The 15,671-nt window shown below is 38.7% G+C and overlaps 1 protein-coding gene across 6 annotated transcripts in view; it reads right to left on the bottom strand.

Annotated features, from left to right (window-relative positions):
• The window catches only part of EML5 (EMAP like 5), a 261,963-nt gene that overhangs the window by 118,920 nt on the left and 127,372 nt on the right, over positions 1 to 15,671 (bottom strand). For all 6 annotated transcript variants that reach the window (XM_067556337.1, XM_067556341.1, XM_067556336.1 and 3 more), the window contains exons 11-13: positions 9,463 to 9,630; positions 5,155 to 5,261; positions 4,639 to 4,757 (exon numbers count right to left, since the gene is read on the bottom strand). In XM_067556337.1, coding sequence (XP_067412438.1) covers positions 4,639 to 4,757; positions 5,155 to 5,261; positions 9,463 to 9,630 — 394 coding nt within the window. The remainder of the gene's footprint in view (positions 1 to 4,638; positions 4,758 to 5,154; positions 5,262 to 9,462; positions 9,631 to 15,671) is intronic.

The raw sequence follows: 15,671 nt of genomic DNA, 5'->3' as shown, positions 1-15,671 counted from the left end.
ACACTGAAATAAAAAAAAAACTCAGGAAAAAAAGAGCTGAGTTCTCTTCTTCCTATTCCCTTGACTCAAAAATCACTTTTTAACATCATAGAGATAACAAAGGAAACTACACTGCACCTTAAGAAAAACAAAAACAGACCTATTGCATCAGGGACTCTATCTAGAACTTGACCACCTTACAGTTAACAGCACTGTCACTGAAAGATAAATGTAGTTCAACAGAAATTATCCATTAGTCTATTTGATGCACTTTTGGTATCCAGATAGAATTCAACCAGGACATTCTACTCATTTATATGGTTAAGTTTCACTTTTGGTGTGAGGAAACAATAAGAATCCCAAAGACTTGGTGATCCCACCTATATTAGAATTTCTCCAGGATGATTTGGTCTACGTTCTATGTTCAAGCATCATGAACATTTAGATACTAACCCTAGGAGCATTCTTAATGCAGGCACACTGCAGTCAAGATAATAGTCTCAGGTGTCAAAAGCCCGATCAGAATGGCCAGAATAGAAAACCACGTAGCCAGGATTTTTATTTGCCATTACCTCCAAAAGACGGATTTCAAAATTAGTACCTCAATCTATACAAGAGTCATACCGCGGTACTCAGGAGGAAAAGGTTATCTTGATAGCTTCTAAAACCTTTCTGCCCAAGTAAATTCTTTCCACAATTCCACAGGAGACAGGTCTCTCATCGTATTGCTGCAATCCTTGGTATCCTTTAGAGAAAATGTAGTATAGCTGGATGTTCGTAGAGCTCTGAATAGATACCTCAAGTGTTAGAACATTCATATTGGGATTGTACCCTACTCATCAAATTCCATTCAAAATGCCACACAGTTAGGGACAAAGTTGCTGAGGGCATAATATTAAAATCATGAACTGGTAAGTATGTTAGGCACAGAGTCATAGAATCTAAGGCCAGAAGGAAACACCAGATAATCCAGTCTGACCACCTGTATACCACAGGCCACCAACATCACCGAGCACATGCACACTAAACGCAAACACCAAAATTAGACCAAAATAGTATAGCCCACATTAGTCTAAACTATTATGTGCCACAGAGAGAGAATAGGAAGGACCAAGGTGCACCAGTGCCCAAGGCTCTCACAATAGCATGGAAATGATTACATGAAATATATCCAGATAACCCTGGCAAGTGACCCTCACCCACACTGCAGACGAAGGCAAAAAAAAAAAAAAAAAAAAAAAAAGCAAATTCACTGCCAATCTGACCTAAGGGAAAATTCCTTCCCGGCCCCATATATGGCAACCAGTTAGACCCTGAGCATGTGAGCAAGCACCAATAGGCCATCTGAGAGACAGAATGCTTAGTGCCACCTCAGAGCCCTGGCCCATCCTGTCCAACGCTCTATGTCCAATCATGGCCATTCAGAGGATGGAGATTTAAAAAAATAAAAAACAGAACACATTGGGGTGGAAATATCCTTTCCTGACTTTTGCGAACCCTGAAGCATGATATTTTAGGAACATAAGACATAAATTAGAAGGTAGCCCCAGGGCTACTGTACCCTGACCCCTACCATCACAACCAACCCCCTCATATAATCACACTCATAAAACTTTCCAACGCTCTCTTAAAACTAATTGTTTGCCCCCCACAACTGTTGGAAGGCTATTCCAGAACATCACTCCTCTAATGGTTAGAAACCTTCTAATTTCCAGTTGAATTTATTCATGGCTAGTGTATATCATTTGTTCTTGCGCCAACATTCTTGTGCCATTAGTTTAAATAGCTCTTTACCCTCCCTGGTATTTATCCCCCTGATGCATTTGTAGAGAGTAATCATATTTCATCTCAGCCTTCTTTTTGATAGACTAAATAAGCCAAGTTCTTCCAGTCTTCTCTAATAAAATAGGCTCTCCATTCCCCCTGATCATCCTAAGTAATGCTTCTCTACACATACTGCAGTCTGAATTAATCTTTCTTGAACACAGGTGACCAGAATTGTTGACAGTATGCCAAATGAGGTCACACCAGTGCCTTGTACAATGACATTAATACTTCTCTATCTCTACTGGAAATGCCTCACCTGATACATCCTAGGATTGCATTTGCCTTTTTCACAGCTGCATAGTCTCTGTCATCCTGTGATCAACCCCCATACCCAAGTCTCTCACTTCCTCTGTAGTTTCCAACTGAAGATCCCCAGCTTGTAACAGAAATTTTTTTATTAGACTCAAAGTACCATGAGCGTGTATTTTGTACTATTGAATTTCATGCCATTTCCAGTCTTCAAGGTCATCCAAATCTTCCTGTAAAATATTCCAATCCTCCTCTGTATTGACCATTCCCAAATTTGCATCACCAGAAAATGTCATTAGTGCACTCCTACTTTTTGTGCCAGTCATTATTAAAAATATTGACTAAAACTGGTCCCAGAACCAATCCCTGAGGAATTCCACTAATAACCTCTTGCCAGTCCGATACCTCACCTTTCAGCACAACCCACTGGCCTTTTACCCTTATCCACCTTACAATTCTTGTACTGATATCCATCTTCCCTAATTACCATGTGGTACCGTATTAAAAGCTTACCTGAAGTCCAAATATATTAGACCTACTGCATTTCCCTTATCTAAGAAATCAGTTATTTTTTCAAAAATGGAAATCTGGTTAGTCCGGCATGATCTACCTTTGGTAAATTCATGTTGCATTACATCCCCATTACCATTTGCCTCCATTAATTTAATTATTATTTCCTGAATAATTTGTTCTAATGCCTTGCATGCTACTGAGGTCAGAATACGAGGTCTGTAATCGCCTGGATCACTTTTTCCCCTTTCTTCAATATAGATACAACATTAGCTATTTTCCAGTCACATGGTATTACTCCCAAATAGACAGAGTTATTAAACATCCTTGCTACCACACTAGCAAACTCATGTGCCAGTTCTTTCCATATTCTGGAATGGAAGTTAACTAATTCCTCTGATTTGAGTGCATTAAGCTCTAAGTTTTAGTTCCACCTTAGACGTGGTAATTTCCATTTCTAGACACACATTTCCTTCAGCTGTACTGCTTTCATGCGCATGTTCCATGTTAGCATCCTTATTTATAACTGAGGCAAGGTATTCATTTAGTTTTGGAGCCATACCTAGATGATCTTTAAATTCCTTTGCATCCTCACTGCATAGCAGTCCAACCGCCCCCTTCCTTATTCTCTTTTTATTTATATAATTAAAAAATATCTTATTACTTATTTTAATTCCCTTGGCAAGAGCTAATTCAGTTTGATTAGTAGCAAATCTCACCTACATTTTCTAACCTCCACAATGTAGCTTTCTTTGCTTATCAACCCCTTTTCCCATTCCCTACAGGCTCTCTGTTTAGTTCTAATAACCTTTTTGAGGTGGTTATTCATCCAACTTGGTTCATAACTTTCCCTACAAGTTTTTCTCCTTGCTGGGGAGGCCAATTTCAGATAGTTTTTTTATAATTGATTTGAAGAAATTCCCAGCCTCCTCCACATTTGAGTCCTTGAGCTGTTCAGTCCAGTTGACTTCTTTAACTAATTTCCTTAATTTCCCAAAATCCGCTTTTTTTTAAATCATCTTGGAAACCAACCCTAGAGGGAATCTCTAGAAGGTGTCTAGTGATATTGAGGGTGGAGAGGATCAGCATCTCATTTGACATAATGAGCACAGTACCATTCACAATATATGCATTTACCAAACCTCACAAAGCAGATTTCCATTCTGCCACAGAGGCATCCTTTAGTAGGAAGTGCAATATTAGTTGATTTCCATATACTTCCTTAAAATTACAAAGCTTCTGTTTTATATAGGAAGGAAGTTATATTTCTGCCTATTAGTCTAATGTAATAACTATAATATTTTTCTTACTTCCCTCCACTTTCTTTCTCCTGATGGAAATGCTTTCAGTTATGAAAAATAATGGGGAAAAATGACTATTAATTCTGAAAAAATATTAAAATAGAGCCCAGGTACAAATCTAACTATCTGGGAAGTTTGAAGTATTATTGAGTTACTGAGTTTATAAGAGGCCAAAAAGGTGTGAAACTGGGAGCTAAATTTCTTAAAGGACCCATTTTGAATTACATTTAATTCCTAAATTAATTCATATATTTATTTGTAAATTCTCCAAAAATTAATTCTATATTCAAAGAGTAAGTGCTGTATTTTGGGGGGAACATGCTATATCTTTCTTAGATAAGAAAGAGATTGATACCATGCTTTAAGTGGAAAACTCAACTCACTCTTAACTATGGAGTCACTCGTAAAGACTTCATAATATAACTCATACAGAGAAAGAGAGATTCATTCCCAGATGCTGAAAAATATGGTTAGGTGATATGCAAGTCTTATATTTAGATACCACTATAAAATAATGACACACCAACTGAGTTACCAGTAGGAATTTCATAGTCCAACGTAGCTGGGCAGCAAAACCACAGCTGTATATAAATTTAGTTTAAAAACTTGCGTGGCTGTAAAAAGTGTCTAAAACACACAGCATCTAATCTTAATCATTTTAAATTGGCTCATCACATCTTTAAATCTTACATTTCTATTTTTGTTGCCATAAATCTATAAAAGAAAATGAATCTGTCAAATCTGCTTTAGAGAAAAACTCAGTTTTTCATACCCATGGACAAAGTGTAATCTTATACTGTTCCCTGGAGCTCTCTCTCTTCTTTTAGAAGCTGCACTTTTTCGTTTTTCTTTGCATTGCTCTTTAAGCTGAGGTAGATCTTCTTTGTAAACCTTTAAGAAAGAGCACAAATACATATAAAAAGAGATGTTTTCAGGAAGAACAAGTATATGAGAAATAAACCTATAGATCAGTTCAATTTTCACAAAAATGGCATACTGATAGTACTGTAGACATTTGCAACAACTGTAGCCAAATGGGTATATAATTTGTATTTAAATTACAGCATGATATGAAGTGTTGTGAATACATGAAACACTGATCTTTCTGTTGTCTTTGAATGTGTTAGCTACTGGCAATGGGCCAAATCCTAACATCCTTGAATTTCTATTCAGTCCTTACTGCGGTAAAACTCCCATTGACTTCAGAGTTTTCCTTGAGAAAGGACCAAGTAAAACCTTGGGAAATATTTCAGGATTTGTCTTTGCACCATTACAACTCAAGTCTTACCTGTCGACGGTATGTGATCTGAGTCTCTTGTTCAATTTCAGAGTCCAGCTCTGGAATATCAGATTGATCTGAATCTGATTCATCACTGTTAGAGTCAACCAGACTTTCTGTGAACAAGAAAATCAAAACATATATGGAAACAATTAATTAAAATGGTGCATGTTTCTGAAAAATACAAGAACATTTCTGGCTTATGACTGACTGCTAGATATCTAGTACAAGAAGAGCTGTTAAACCATGATAAAATCATGTGAAATTATTATCAATTCTTCTAATCCAACAGTACTTTCAAATTTGGACTGCTTGCTATTTCTTCCTTTTGATAGCTAGGCTTCACATATGAAACTAATTTCACAAGCAATATGGCCCAGTGGACAGGATGCTTGACTGGAAGACAGAAAACCTGGGTTCTACTTCTGGCTCTGTGAATGACCTGCTAAGTGAATCTGGGCAAAGTAAATCTGTACCTTAGCTTCCCCTGTTGTAAAATGGGGGAAATTATATTTACATTCCTTTGTTAAACCACTGTGAGTTCTATAGATAAAGAGTGTTATAAGAGCTGATAATACTAAGTATAATTATTATTATTAATGCTACAGATGTACAAGTTTCTTAGGGAAGAGTTCCCAATTCAAGGAAGATACATCTAGAGTTCCAACATAAATTTACATTTGTGTCCTGGAAATCTGCATGCACAGATCAGCTAACTACATAAAACTACCTATTTTACATGCAACTACATAATTATAGACCAGTCAGAATTATAGACCAGTCAGCCTAATTTCAATACCTGGAAAGATACTGGAACAAACTCTTAAACCATCAATTAGTAAGCACCTAAAAGATAATCGAGTGATAAGTAATAGTCAACATGAACGTGACAAGAACAAATCATGCCAAACCAATCTAATGTCCTTCTTTGACAGGGTTACTGGCCTAGTGGATAGGGAGAAGCAGTAGACTTGATAAATCTTGATTTTAGTAAGGTTTTTGACACTGTCCCACTTGACATTCTCATAAGCATTATTCACCTTTGAATATTCATCTTTGAATTCACCTTTATTAACCTTTGAATAATAATCAGTGCATCTTATTTATTTTTGGGAGCAGACTCCAGAGGCACTGACAATGTCCTGTTACCAGATACGTAAAGTTTAATTCTGGAGCCAACAGTGAGAATGACCCAACAGATTTTAACTTTTGTGGAGGTACAGGAGCAGAAAGCCCCACTCAGATAAATGGATCTTAAGCATTTAGGGATCAGAATGAAGAAAGCGAATTACACCCAGATGCAGACAGATCTTGGTGAACTGGTGATACGTGCCTGAGACTCTGAAACACATTGGCCAAGACTAATGTTACATTTGTGGCTGCTCATGTCACTAGATCCTTCCCCATATTATTAGGTTCACTTCTAATCAATTCATTCACATCTACTCTCATTTCCATGAGGCATTGTGAAAGCACAAAGATTTCAATATCAGAGTCTCACAGGTGGGGGCTGCCCCATAGTGCTGCCTGCAGGGTCAAATGTGGTATTGTAGGTGTCCTTTGCCTTAGTCCACAAGTTAGGGCCACATGATTGGAACAGAGAGGCCTGTGCCAAAAGCTCAGAGTTAAATAATAGGAAATTCAGAATCTGACTGTCTGCACCTTTAAATAATCAAATGAAATCTCAAAGGCAAGCACTTAGTTGCAGTGCTTAAAGGCAAGGCCCTGACCTGGCCCTTGGGGTTCTGGGTTGGCACTGAAAATCTCCTTGTCTGTCCCAGTCTCACCTAGCTCTGACCCTGAGAAGAAGCAAACAAGCCTTCTTAACTGGTCTGTTGGCTCCTGATTGGTCAGTGTCTCCTCCTAGCACTGCTAGGCCTCTGGAGGACTATGCCTTGTTGGTAGCCCAACCTGAACCAGGGGGTGGTCAGGGTGATGCCTGCAGTAGGGGGCAAAGAAGGCCTGATAGATTCCATCTGATAGAATTAAATGTACATTTGAGTCCTCTGATTATTGGTGGCGCTGCCAGGCAAAGCATATTATTTGTCTTTCCTTGCAGCTGTATGTACATACTGAACAGAAGGGGTAATTAGTTGCAACCTTGTAGGGCCCCCAGATATGAGAATGAGAGGGGAAAAAAGAGGAAATATTCATCACTCCTTTTTAGGATTTCTCTGAGAAGGCAAACAAGCCCCAATCAATAGAATCTAAAACTGCCAATAAACCCAACAAAACTAGCATGAATATTTTATTTTTGTCCACTGACAGAAAGAGCTAAACAGCCAGAAAATATGGCTCGATACTAAAGCCATATTCAAAATCACACTGCTAGGCACAGGGATCAAAAATACTTATGTGAGCAAGATGCACCTGGAGTTTCTCTAAAAGCACCTTTTCAGCCAAAGATAGCAAGGGACTATCAAGTAGCTTAAACTTAGCTTTCCTAGCATATCAAAATCATCTTACTAATGTAATCTTGAAGAATGGCAGATATTTTGTGCGTAGTTTTAATTAAAATTTTATTGTATAAGCATTATTTGACAAGGTGGAACGATTTAAATCAAGGCAATTTAAATAATTTATTTTAATTGAGATCTGCTGATGAAAAGTGCTATGTAAGAGAGCAATATTATTATTTAAATCAACTCGATTAAAGACAATTTTTAAATCAGTTGTATATAGCCTCAATTTAATTTGAAATCTGTGCTACTGCAATTTCAGATTAAAACTGAATGAACTAATTTATATTAAATACTGTTTTTTAAAAACTGATTTATTTCAGTGTCACTATTACTAAGTTATTTTATTTGAACTGGACAAATTTCTAGAGGAAAAAACAATAATATACTACAGTTGTTTTGCCACAATACCTCTCCAAATAGCAACCTACTTATTCTCTTTTAGTTGTAAGCATAAAGGCCTACATTTTCAGAAGTGAGCACTGATTTTGTGTGACTCAGCTTGCAGTTGAGCACTCATGTTGAGCACCCAGAAACTGAGTTGCCCAAAATCATAAGTAACTTTTGAAAAATTAGAACAAAAACTCTTAAAAGTTAAGATATTCTTACATGGACTTCAATGGGACTACTCACATATGTAATGATAAGCATGGGCATAACTGTTTGCAGGATTCAGACTATGAACTGTAAAATATTTATTAGAGAATTAATAAATAAGCAGTCGAGAGAGACAGAGAGAGAGCATTGTCCTCTATGTATGCCCTGAACAATAAGATGTGGGAATGAGATCAGCTAGGTCTACAACTTTATTGAATGTTTTTAAAAAACAAACAATGCTATTAAAAATTATGAAATTCTAATTAAAAGAATAAGTATAAACATCCACTTTTTCAACTTACCACTACAAAATAAGAATGTATTGAAACAAGGCTTTTTAAATAATTAAAATAAAAACCTGATTTAATTAAAAGAATTATTTTTTTGGAAATTCATGATTTGTATCGAGATCATGTACAATACTATATTATATTTGTTTGCAAAATAATTAAACATGCTTTTGGGACAAAAAAAATTCTCTTCCTCTCAATAGATATCCAAGACTACAACTCAATTCTCAACGTGTCCCATTTAGTCTAGTTTATAGAGATATGAATAAATCCCACAAAAAACTGTTAAATAAAAGTCACTGATACAGTGCACTAATGTTGACATAGATAAATAAAGTTTCAGTCCCACAAGAACTTATGCACATATTTTACTTTATAGACTATGAGTAAAGTTAATTACATGTGTCTTTGCAGGATTGAGGCCTAAATCTGATCTTTAACACTAATTATGCAAATTGGAGATGGGATACTTGTCCTGAAAATGTTCTGAATTTGAAGGGCCCATAGCCTCCTTCTGTTCTAAAATGACAGACTTGATTAAGAAATCTCAAACACAAGGATTAATGCTTTAGAATTTAAATAATTAAATAGATGCATGTTAAATCTTGTCACTGATTAAATGCTCAATGAAAGCATATTATTACACATTTCCTCCTAAAATAATTGATTTGCGTACAATACTGATATGTTCACAGTGGTGATGCTTAAAACTCTTCAACGTTGTCTTTACATATTAAAGACATGAAGAAACTGGTGAGAGTTTTTGCCAAACTTCTGCATACTATTCATAGTATCATAGAGAGTACTAACGAATATTGAGGTAATGTTATTAGCTACCTCAGGCAACTGCAAAATTTTAAGGATGACCAATGCATGAGGTTAGATCATTCTGAATATTTATAAATTATTTTCACACTTATATAAATCTTTTTCACTTTTTTTAAGCATAAAAGAATGTTATGCGCTCTCACCTTGGGGTGCTATATGAAGAGAATCCTTTAGCTTCCTTTCAGGAATAAACTTCCACTGGAAGACAGAATGATCAGCTCCACCAATAGAAACAACCCACTGATGATCATGTGACCATCTGACATTTGTCACATGAGCTGAATGTCCAAGATATTTTTTAAACTTTGCTCCTAGAATAAAGGGGGAAGGAGGGAGAAAGCATTTTCAGTGTGTTTGGAATAAACCTTTCAAAAGCACAATGATTTAAAAAACAGGGAACATTTCTATACAATGTGTGAAAAAATAACCATTAAGCTTCAAACAAAAAAAATTCTGTTCATTAGATGTCACCAATCTGGATAACTAGAATACCATTTGTTCTGCTTTGCAACAGGAAGATGGACCAATAAAGATTCACCAAATTATATCATTCCCAGCCTCCAAGCTACCTGAATATCAAATAGTAAAATTTTACTTTTGTGTGCCATTTTATAACAGATTAAAAAGAGGCAGATGGAAAGGGGATACATGCTAGACTGTCATGAGGTGTACTAGACTAGGATCACTTTGTTCACCTTGTAAAAGATCCCACTGCTTACTTTCCCTGCCCTCACAGGGAATTTTTAATTTTAATTTTTAATTTTTATTTACATGTATTTAATTGGGTTCTCTTCACTGGGCTATCTGAATCCCACTTTTCCCATTGAAAAACTCTGAGTGTTAAGCAATTCTGGCCATATACACTCCACACTACTATTACATCTGGTTAGCTCTGTTACCAAATCCTGCATAACCAATTCAAAGTTGAGATATATGAGTAGGCACCCTGTACTTGAGGGGCCTCAGAACTTAATTGGGAGTTTTACAGTTGAGAAGATCCTGGGAGACTACAACTCCCATAATGCCTTGGAGAAAAAGGAGAGAGACTCTTCCTCTTCCAGGGAGCTCAGAGAACAAGCACGTATGGACTCCATTTTGGTTTTGGGGGTGGAGTGTGGCCAACACTGGAAGCTGCTGCTGACTGCTGCAGGGGGTCCCGAAGCTACTGCTGAGAGCCTGCTGGAGTTTTTGATCGAGCAGGGAGCTTCAGAGGTTGGTGGCATTGCCCAAGCCAGGGTAGGAACTGGGCCTGAGAAAAGGCAAAGAGATAGTCTCTTCGAGCAGGGCCAGGACTGCTGACATTTGGTTGGGCCAACTCCAAATCTTCAATTTGATACCCTGGCTGAACTGATACACTGAACCAACAGAGTGCTGTGTCCTTCTTCAGATCTTCAAGGGCGCCCACACAAACAAGGGGCTACGGCTCTAAACTCTGGGGGAGTATACACGCCAGAGGTGGGGTAAATAGTGGCAGGGTAAGTCCCAGTTAGATGAGTTTCTGTAGTATTATTCCAGAGAGGTAGCCATGTTAGTCTGTATACAGCAAAAACAACGAGAATGCTGTGGCACTTTAAAGACTAACAAATTTAGTATTTGCAGACATAAGCTTTCGAGAGACTTCAGCTCTCTTCTTCAGATGCAGTAATACAGAAAATAGGTAACACAGAGGCATCTTATAGATATCCAGGTGCACTGAGAACAATGGGGGAGGTGGAGTCCGGTACTTAAGACCTAATGACGACCACTGAGTAGGAGGTGAGAATGGGTGAGCAAAGTAATTTATCTTAGGTAGTGAGATAACCACTCCAAGTCTCTCTTTAAACCCAGTTTGAATGTGTCAAGTTTGCAGATCATTTCTAACTCAGCAGTTTCTCTTTGAAGTCTGTTTTTGGAGTTTTTTTGGAGAAGTACAGCAACTTTACTTCAAAAAAACCTCCAAAACTCAAAAAAACCTCCAAAAACAGACTTCAAAGAGAAACTGCTGAGTTAGAAATGATCTGCAAACTTGACACATTCAAACTGGGTTTAAAGAGAGACTTGGAGTGGCTATCTCACTACCGAAGATAAATTACTTTGCTCACCCATTCTCACCTCCTACTCAATGGTCTTCATTAGGTCTTTAGTACCGGACTCCACCTCCCCCATTGTTCTCAGTGCACCTGGATATCTATAAGATGCCTCTGTATTACCTATTTTCTGTATTACTGCATCTGAAGAAGAGAGCTGAAGTCTCTTGAAAGCTTATGTCTGCAAATATTAAATTTGTTAGTCTTTAAAGTGCCACAGAACTCTCGTTGTTTTTGCTGTAGTATTATTATTATTATTACTGTGTAAGCCAGGTCTGAGTGGTTCAGTGGCACTCTCCCTGCTCAGCAGCTGAAAGGGGGGCACTTTATTTGCATGGGCTTTGTATCTGCATGAGTACAATTAAGCATTTAGCATAACTTACCTAGGTGCTGAGCATAATGGGAAATGGTTAGCAGGGTTGGTTTGGGGCTACAAACCACTTTTGTGTTAACTGCTGGGGTAATGAAATGTTGTCCTTCAATTGTAGGAACGGATGTCAGCAAAACTGTGCTTAGTCTGTTATGATAAAATCTGCACCCTAAACTAAACAGAGCTCCACAAGGGTGGCAGACAGATGTTTCAGCCTGGAAACAGGGGGGAGGTGGAGCAGTCTCCTATTGGGATTGCACTGGCCCTGGGAAAGAGCTGCCCCCAGGCATGGAGTGACTCTCTTTTCCTGTTGTTAAAAGGTAGAATTAATGACTTATCTTGGAGTCTTTTGTTTCTTGAAAGCAGGGACATTGCCTGTATGTCAGCAGAAGGTTTATCCATGAGCTGAAATCACTAAGAGCTGAAATCACTAAGAGCTGAACCAGTAGAGGATCTGGAAAACCTTGCCTGACAACTAACGGAGCTGAGTGAGCACCAGGCAACTCTGGCGGAGAGGCCGGCACAGTTGGGGCCGGTGCGGTCGGCGGAGAGGCTGGTGCGGTCGGTGCCAGCGGTCGGTGGGAAACAGGCGTGGTCGTTGCCAGCGGTCGGGGACTCAGCAAGGCCCAAAGGTGGTAGGAGACAGCAGCAGAGGGGCCTGGTCAAGCCTGTGTCGAACAGGAGTGGCATAGGGGGTGGAGCCACACCCAAAAGGTGGACATTGCAACTACAACGGTCAGTACAGGGGGAAGAAGGAAGAGAGAGGCGAAGGACACGCCCTGTACTCTGGGATGGGTTTGGCTCATTGAGTTCATGAACTCTGTTTGCACTGTTTTCCCAAACCAGTGCTGTTACCTCTCTTTTGCTATTAAAAGGTTTCTTTCTACACTCAGACTCTGTGCTTGCGAGAGGGGAAGTATTGCCCTTTGGGGGGCACCCAGTGGATAGTGTGTAATTTCCCAGGTGACTGGGCGGAGGCTCAAGCCAGTTTGGTGTTATATCATTGACAGGGACCCCTAGAGATAGAACCCGGCCCTTGCTGCTGCCGACTCAGTCTGGCAGAAGGGTTACAACTGTATACTATATTTATTGAGTTATTCAACTGACCCTGTGAATTTAAAATAGTAGTGATGTTTAATTTCAGTCTATTATGCCATATTTCCTTAATTTGTTAAGTAAAGGTGTGTTAACGTTAATTTAAATACATTGGATGTATAGTTTACACATAATTGGAATTTTTGAATTAGATCCATGCCACAGATTATTATTATTATTATTAGACTAGGTTTAGTCCTGGAAGCTCCCAAGGCATGCTATTGAGCATGTAAAGGGTTCAGCCAGGTGGTGGCACCGCCAATTTTAAATTCCTTTAGGAGTAAAGGAACTGCAGCAGAGGAGTGGATAGAGGATTCCCACCTATCCTACATCATCACTGGGATACTCAAGATCTCCTTTGTTGTCAGCAACCTTAGGCGCCCTTGCACACAGGTTAGTGTTGCCTGTTCCCAAGTAACCCAGAAAAAAAAGGGGGTTACATATGACAAAGAGAAAGTGGCTTCAGGGAACTCATTGCAGCTGTTCTCATTATTTTTCTTCAGTGGATTAATTTCCAGTTTAATTAGTAAAGCTAAAAACTCTTTAAAAGAAGGAAAAATCTGTTTTCTTTCAGATTTTTTTAAAATCCATTTTAGGACAGAATTTTTGCTCAAGGATATAGATTATATCAGTTAACAACTAGCAAAAGCCTTAGAGCTGTCAAAATTAAAAAAAAAAAATCTGAAGGACTTCTTAAACTGTGTGCGCAAAAGGGAAAAAGGCAAAATAACATTAGTTATTCATGCCATTGTTGAGTGTCACAAACTGATGGTAAAATTCTATTTCTATAGTAGCACCAAGGTTATATGAACTTCCTTAATGTTTGTCCTCAAGCCTATTAGGTGGATCACTCTGTTAGAGTTTGAATTAAAAAACATCAAAGAGTAGTTGATTATAAAGAACTAGTTGATTGTAAAGTAAGTGAAGATTTACATGAGGATTCCGAGAATTTATTTAGGGCTCTAGGATCAGTTATCTATTTCTCAAGTGTCTCTAGATCATTAAGGTGCATTTTAGTGACAAATTAAAGGACTCAAACCATCCCTACAGTATAGAAAATTCAAAAGTAGTAACAAGATTTGTTTCCCCTTGATACAGATTTCTTACACAGTCTAACCATTGGACATTATTTCTCTGCTCCTTCAAAAGCTAGGATTCAATCTAGTCCCCAGGCAAATCTTAAATATTAAGATTTGAATGCTAACATGCATTTCAGATTCTATCTCATATGATCATGGTATCACAGGTTTTAAGATACAACAAATCTTTGGGACTTGGAACACTTTTCTTGCTCAAGCTGGATGGCTTCTGGAATAGAGCTCTTTGAATAACTCTGTGAAGCAGCAGCAGCAGCAGCAGCTCTTTTTTGTTAAACATCTGAGTTTGCAAAGATTTCCCTCTCCCTCTTCCCCTAATACACAGACACACACACACTTCAATCTGGGGACTTCAGTTTAAAGTATGAGGTAGCTTGCTCTGGACTTCAGGTTCAGAAATTTCGTCTGCGATTTCCCCTTGCCCTTAGTAGTAGAAGTAGAGTTGAGCAGGAAAAGGTTTTCCTTTCCCATGAAAATTTTTGAGATTTAAAATTTTGTCTCATTCCTCACCAGGACAACCCTGAGACCTTTTGAAGTTTTTTGTTGAAAAATAGAGAGACATCCACCCACCTACCCACCCCAGAATAGTCAATATCGTAGTGGTCAGAGAACTCAGCAGGGATGTGAGAGACCCATATTCAATTCTCCATTTTCCCCAATTAAGACCTGGGACTGAAACCCGTGTCTCCCACATCCCAGTCAAGTGCCCTAACCAGGAGAAATACATAAATAATCTTGCTGGCTCCTGGCCAAAAATCCTTAGAGAGGGGTCAGGGCTGGAAGAGGCAGGGAGCATTATGAGGGAGACCACAGTGACAGGATCTGGAGACATGTTCCCTGCATGTCTCCCTAATGAGAAGGGCAACTACCTTCTGTAGGACCACTGGAAGAGAGGGAAAGGGAAATGGAGGCCCATTTCCCCTAAGGAAGCAGTTTTGAATTACTTAACCCAATATTCCCTGATGCTTAGTTCCGGCTGAACAGGGATCAGCTGCTCAGAATAAAGAATAGAAGAACCTGAAGCAGCTGGAAACAGATGACCTGACAGCACCTACAAGGCCACAGGAAGAACTAGAACCTTTTTTAATATCTGAGGCATATTTGGCAGTAGAAGACATTGGAAAACTGAGCCTTATATTCACGTTTTCTTTCTGGGAATGTCAATGTTTGACAAGCTGTACTGTGCATTCCTTTCCTTAGTGCCTGGAGGCAGATTAAACTGTTGGCTGTGGACCAGACTCTAGGACTCAGGCTGAGACGGCACCAACTTTGGCAAACCTGACAAAATCCTTTTTTGTTTTTGCGGGTGTTTAGAATTTTTGTGTTTGCCAGCTATGAAAGTGCTCCTTGATGGTATACTCCCACTCTGCCTTAATCGAGTCCTCAGAAGCAGGATGTAGAGGAACATAAAGCTCCTGATTTGTGCTAGCTGGAAAATACTTCTGAGACACTCCCTGGGATTTTACCAATGGGCCCTGCTCCTGGTCTTGGGCCAGCAGCATCTCTGGGGTTGCTAGAACTTTTCTTAACATGATAGTGAAGAGGGAACAACCTCTGTTAAGGCTCCTCTTTTAGGGTCACACAATCAGAATCAGATAGTTCCTCTTCTTCAGAGAAGGTGGTAATATGGAGGAACTTCTAGGATTAGAACGAGAAAGAAGCCAAAGTCAGGAACTTTCATTTGGATAATTAAACTGGGGCTTTTCCTTCCTTTCACAGGGAGC

The sequence above is a fragment of the Emydura macquarii genome, unplaced genomic scaffold (assembly GCF_026122565.2).
Source record: "Emydura macquarii macquarii isolate MOO-44397 ecotype Brisbane River unplaced genomic scaffold, CSIRO-AGI_Emac_v2 contig_1713, whole genome shotgun sequence".
NCBI classification, from domain to species: domain Eukaryota; kingdom Metazoa; phylum Chordata; order Testudines; family Chelidae; genus Emydura; species Emydura macquarii.
The sequence above is the reverse complement of the archived record's forward strand: the minus strand, read 5'-3'. Positions and strand labels throughout refer to the sequence as shown.